This window comes from Buceros rhinoceros, unplaced genomic scaffold (genome assembly GCF_000710305.1).
Source record: "Buceros rhinoceros silvestris isolate BGI_N320 unplaced genomic scaffold, ASM71030v1 scaffold18931, whole genome shotgun sequence".
Lineage (NCBI taxonomy): Eukaryota > Metazoa > Chordata > Aves > Bucerotiformes > Bucerotidae > Buceros > Buceros rhinoceros.
This window is the reverse complement of record NW_010392958.1, coordinates 17751-23562: the sequence shown is the minus strand read 5'-3', so window position 1 is coordinate 23562 and position 5812 is coordinate 17751. Positions and strand designations below refer to the sequence as shown.

Genomic DNA, 5812 nt, shown 5'->3' with positions numbered 1-5812 from the left:
CTACACGACAGGTGAACTTCTTCAAGGAATTCTGCGCGTTTTCTCAGACATTACAACCTCAGAACAGAGATGCGTTTTTCAAAACTTTGGCAAAGTTGGGAATTCTCCCAGCTCTCGAGATTGTGATGGTAAGTGGAGACTTAAAGCTGATTTTAATAAAGTTAAAAATAAACCAACCTACCCAGCCATTTAACTAGTTTTTCAGATCTGCTAGAAGTTTGATGGAACAGCTTTGCTCTGCTGAAAGCTGGAGTTTACTATAACGTTCAGAATCCTGAAGATGTCCACAGTTCTGTGAAGTAATGGACTTGGTTGCTGGTGTTACTTTTACTTGGCGCAAAGGAGAGGTCTGTGGTAAATCCCGTCCTGCTGACGACGTGGTGTGAAAGCGGAAAGAGACTCTTCATGTGGCAGCTTGTTGAGTTTTTTTTTTCCTCTTGTTGTTGTTGGAACAGTGCCACGGAAGTATTTTTAGATAATCTTGAACTGTTAGCGTGTTCCTATCCGAAAGATCACGTAATCCTCTCTCTTCAGAGGTATAAAGCAGATTAATCCATCTTAATCAGCAATGTCAAAACATAATTTCTTTTCACTCCTGTGGCTGAAGCAGCTGTTGCTGCCTGGCCATTGCCATTCAGATGTCAGCGCTGCTGGTACTCAAAACTGGAAATTGAGGGGGTTTTATAGTGTAGAGTAACAACCTGTGAACTCACCAAAGGATGTTGACTGGTGTGGATGGGTAGAAGTCATACAGAGGTTCAGTGATGAGATGAACCCTAATCCCATCACTCTTCTCTGGGGTTCCTGAGAGACTTCCTGGTACATGAGTATTTTAGGCTTAGAAATTGTACAGTTACCAGAGAAAATCACATTCCTGAAGGAAAAGTTATTAATTCTCGTGACCTGTAAGTGAGTGTAGAAATTTTTGTACAAATGGGGTGAACAGTTGGTCCTGTGGTACAAAATCAGTGAGCTGTGGGTAGCAGGTACAGGATATTAGTGTCTGAAATACTCGAGCAAGTAGCACGATGTAAATGTGTCCTGCCTACATGAGGGCTATCGAATCCACAGAAAGCCTTGACGTCCTCCTGAAGGAGGGAAGTGCTGGGGGAAAGTTCTTGATGGGGTGTTTTTTTCTGTAACAACTTCTGTACTAAAGTGTTCTCAGAACTCTTAACTCCCTATTCTTTGCAGCTCTACTTGATAACAAACTCCAAAGTGGATTTACTCTAATGAATTGATTTGTCTCTCTGTTAGGGAATGGATGATCTGCAAGTGAGATCTGCTGCTACGGATATATTTTCTTATCTAGTAGAATTTAGTCCATCCATGGTCCGAGAATTTGTAATGCAAGAGGCCCAGCAGAGTGACGATGTAAGTCAAGGTGTTTGGAGTTTGTTGAATGTGCTAGTTTGAAGCAAATGGTGAAAAACCACCAAAACAAACCTCTCCAGAATTTGGGGTGCAGTTAGCCCCAAAACGTAGACAGTAGAAACATGGGGAAAAGTAGATTTAAGGTACAAAAATTTCTGAGCGTGCTGGAACTCAGGAAATCGCTGCACTGTGGAAACCGCCTCTGATGATCGTGTGTGTGTTTGGGTTTTTGGCAGGACATTCTCCTCATCAACGTGGTCATTGAGCAGATGATCTGCGACACCGACCCTGAGCTTGGGGGAGCTGTGCAGCTAATGGGGCTGTTGCGGACTCTGATAGACCCTGAGAACATGTTGGCCACAGCTAATGTAAGAAAATGCAAAGGGGTAAAGACACTTTACTGACTCAGCAAAATTAAAAACCGTGCAGCTAATGGGGCTGTTGCGGACTCTGATAGACCCTGAGAACATGTTGGCCACAGCTAATGTAAGAAAATGCAAAGGGGTAAAGACACTTTACTGACTCAGCAAAATTAAAAACCCGATGTTCTCGGTTACTGTTACTGTGTTCAGAGGATAAAAAAAATGATATTTTCTTTTTCTGAGTGCTGTGTGTGGTCTGATGATACCGAACTGAAACAAGCTAAACGTTTCCACTGACTTCTGATAAAAAAGCTGTGTGTACGTGGCATTGTGCTAGTGTCTGTGAAACCCAGCAGTCCTGTGCTTCGGGGCAGCGGCACTGCTCGGGCCGTAACTCCCGCCGGCGGGGTGATAAACACCGAGAGTGAGCGCACAGAATTCTCTGTGGGCTGTTTCTTACGTTACTGCTCTTTCCTATTTAAAAGGTAACATGCAAATGCCAGTAATTAATGAAGTTATATTTGTCTTAGAAAACAGAAAAAAGTGAATTTCTCAATTTCTTCTACAACCATTGTATGCACGTTCTTACGGCACCGCTTCTGGCTAACACAGCGGAAGACAAATGTGACAAAGGTAATGTTCATGGTTAATTTTTTTTCCCCCTTTAAGTCTTGTATCGTTTCTGGCCTCCTCGTCCCGGTAACAGCACTAGGGTGTGATGTGTGCCGAGAAGCGCTGTTCCCCCACCGCCAGGGGCTCCCTGGGCAGAGGGTTACTAGCCCCTTCTTGCAGCTCTGCGTGGCGGCGTGTCTGCGCTGTGCGGGGTGAAATCGGTGCCTCCTCGACGCCTGTCAACAGCTGTGTGCCAGTTTGACCAGTGCGACTGTAAAGAGTATTTGCTGTAAAGCAGAGAGTGTGTCTCTTCACACAGATACGACTGGGAGCCCTGTATCTTGTTTCTGGATTCTTTTTTTTCCTGTAAAAGAGTTGGAATTCCCTGGCACATACAAATACCACTCACTGTTTTGCCTCTAGCGCTTTACAGACACAAAGTTAACATCACACGGCCTCTGGAGTCCCTTTTTTCTGAGTACTCCCTCGAGATTAAATCAACCAATGCGTATTTGGTAAAAACCTTTATTTCATCTGACCCATCTTCTCTCAGGTGTCAAAAAAAAATCTTTTATGCATTTTATAAGAAAACTTTAGAGTATCTGCAGTACTCGTAATACTCTTTGGAAAATGTCGAAGAGGCACTTTTACCTGTTTTGACCCGGTTGAATTTGAACCTTTGTCGTCTAAATTGAATGTGCTTGTGTGGTTAGAGCTTACAGAAACTTCGGGTGTGATGACACCTCTGAACAGCTGGTGGGATCGATCCTTTATCCCCAGCCTCGGCATATTTACAGTGCCTCAGAACCTCGGTCTGAGTTTTGTTTGTCTCTGCTCTTTCCCAGATGCAGGAGTTGGGTCCACTAAGAGTAACACAATTTGTCCTGGTAAGTTCTCATTGACCTCCAGTTTGGAAGCTTTTCTTGTGTGCTGTGTGTGGTGGGTTTATCTAAAAAACCCAACACATTAGGTATGTCCGTACTTCTAATACTTCTTATTGACGTAGGTGTAGGTGCTTTGCTTCACTTGAGATGATGGGAAGCCTGAAGGAACGTTTTCATCTGCTGATCCAGGGTGATTTTTGTGACTGGGGGAAAAAATAAAGCCAAGTTTATGTCTGTTTTGTTCTGACCCCATGTCCCGCTCCTTAAAGCAGTCAGCGGGACACCAAAACCATGTCAGCAACTGCAGTGGCAACGGAGGCGGTGGTGGTTTGGTGCACAACAATGGTTTATTTCCTTAACCCAGGGCATTACTTTTTCTCGTAGATAATTACCAAACGGCACAACTACTTGCCTTAATTTTGGAGCTGCTCACTTTCTGTGTGGAGCACCACACGTATCACATCAAGAACTACATCATGAACAAGGACTTGCTACGGAGAGTGCTGGTCTTGATGAATTCCAAACACACCTTCCTGGCCCTGTGTGAGTATGGAGCCGCTGGGATTCCCTCCTCAGGGCTCTGAGTGTGCTGTGTGGGTGTGTACGGGCACGAGAGTACCCCCAGTTCAAAACTCACATTAATTTCCTGTATGTCGGTCGCTGTTCGGTAGTTTTGAAACAAGGGTAGCAGATGTCTGTTCCTGTAGGCCAAGGCAGCTTATGGTGGCAGGAGAATTGTGGCATCTTTCGAAGTCCATGGTGATCCTTTCAAGTCTTGAGGACGTAAGGATCATTTGTGATGGGCTGTCTGGTCCCTTTTAAGTGGAAATACAGACATTTCCTAATAACATCATAAATCCAGCGCTCCTGTGGAATGGAATTTTGAGACCCGTGTGTGAAGAGTAGGGGCTGCTCGCAGGGGTGAGCACAGAACAGCGCAGGAACGAGCTAATTTAACTTCACACGTGCTGAAGTGTACTGCTGCTGTATTTCAAAAAAATCAACAGACCCCGATCACAGCAAAACACCCGGGAGAGTTGAGGGATGACAGACAGGTACCCGCTTCCTTTTAACGCTCGTGTTCAGGGATGCGTCTTCCTCGCAGTAACAGCAGGTTTTCCAGCTCCTCCCAAGAGCAGCCGATCAGAGCCCTGGCACGTGGTTGTTAAATTCTTGAATTTCTTTCTCCATGTAGGTGCTCTTCGCTTTATGAGGAGGATAATCGGCCTGAAAGATGAATTTTATAACCGTTATATCACCAAGGGAAACCTGTTTGAACCCGTTATAAATGCTCTGTTGGATAACGGAACGAGGTACAACCTGCTCAACTCGGCTGTGATTGAGCTCTTCGAGTTCATCCGAGTGGTAAGTCCAGCAGCTGCTGGGAGCAGCACGTTGTGGACAGGCTGGACGGGGCTGGAAAACAAGGGCTTGCCGCAGCTCCCGAGCTCCTGGCTGCGACCGGCGTCCTGTGGGGGAGTCTCCTCGGGGATCTCTGGGCTCTGCAGAAACAGCCTTTGCTTGTAGGGCATCGTAGGTTGCTGCTGTCTTTGCCAGCAAGAAGAGAAACACGTTGTGCCTCCAGGTGCCAGCGTGGTACGAAGGTGAAGGTTTGCCTGATAGGGGGCACTCGTTAGAGGGTGGGAGACAAAAGCTGCCTCACCCCGTGGGTGCTGTGAAGTTACCGAGGGCTGGAAAGAGGACTAAAACCTGGGGAGAGCAGCTGTGAGGCAGCTGTCGCCAGTGGAATGGCACAGTCCTGGGTACAGTGTCCGTTCCTTCTGAGACTAAACTCTAGAGCTTTCTGAGCTGCTGCCTGTTCATGTTTGACGCCAGACCCCTCTTTTGTTCTTACGCAGGAGGATATTAAGTCCCTTATTGCACATATAGTTGAAAACTTCTATAATGCACTTGAATCTATCGAATACGTTCAGACATTCAAGGGACTGAAGACAAAATACGAGCAAGAGAAAGACCGACAGAACCAGAAACTGAACAGGTACGACCCGGTTCGCGTGTTCTGAGACTTTTGTTGGAGACGTCTTCAGTTAGAGCTGAGATCCCTGGTGTCCTGCTGCAATATGGTCATAGATGTTGCCCCCAGAAAACTCTCAGCTTATGATGAGCAGAATCTCATCATTTGGTGCCTGTCAGCTGGGGTTCTGGTGGAGCTCGTGTCGGTGGTAGAACCGGGGGCGGGGCTGGGCTCTCTCCTCAAACGCGCTGAACCGACCGTAAAGGCCCCGAAGCCGATTGTGCTGCTGCCCAGGTGCGAAGGAGCGGGCGAAACCCCAGTCACCTGTGGTGTGTCTCTTACAGTGTCCCGTCTATACTGCGTAGCAATAGATTTCGCAGAGATGCGAGAGCCTTAGAGGAGGATGAAGAGATGTGGTTCAATGAAGACGAGGAGGAGGAAGGTGAAGCTGTCGTACCTCCGGTTGAGAAGTCAAAGCAGGAGGATGATTTTCCAGATAGCTATGAAAAATTCATGGAAACAAAAAAAGGTATTTGCTCCGCCTCAGCCCCGCGCCAGATACGGGGAGCGTCGGCTAGGGCAGCCAGCGGGCCGTGCCCGGCGCG

General features: G+C 46.9%; 1 protein-coding gene across 1 annotated transcript in view; it reads left to right on the top strand.

The window, feature by feature from the left end:
- Window positions 1-5812, top strand: part of SMEK2 (SMEK homolog 2, suppressor of mek1 (Dictyostelium)) — a gene marked incomplete at its 5' end in the record, with an annotated part of 18044 nt that overhangs the window by 10822 nt on the left and 1410 nt on the right. Inside the window, 9 exons of the mRNA XM_010144693.1 lie at window positions 12-128; window positions 1258-1374; window positions 1611-1742; window positions 2267-2369; window positions 3194-3235; window positions 3617-3775; window positions 4428-4597; window positions 5092-5231; window positions 5552-5736. Of these exons, the coding sequence (XP_010142995.1) occupies window positions 12-128; window positions 1258-1374; window positions 1611-1742; window positions 2267-2369; window positions 3194-3235; window positions 3617-3775; window positions 4428-4597; window positions 5092-5231; window positions 5552-5736 (1165 nt within the window). The remainder of the gene's footprint in view (window positions 1-11; window positions 129-1257; window positions 1375-1610; window positions 1743-2266; window positions 2370-3193; window positions 3236-3616; window positions 3776-4427; window positions 4598-5091; window positions 5232-5551; window positions 5737-5812) is intronic.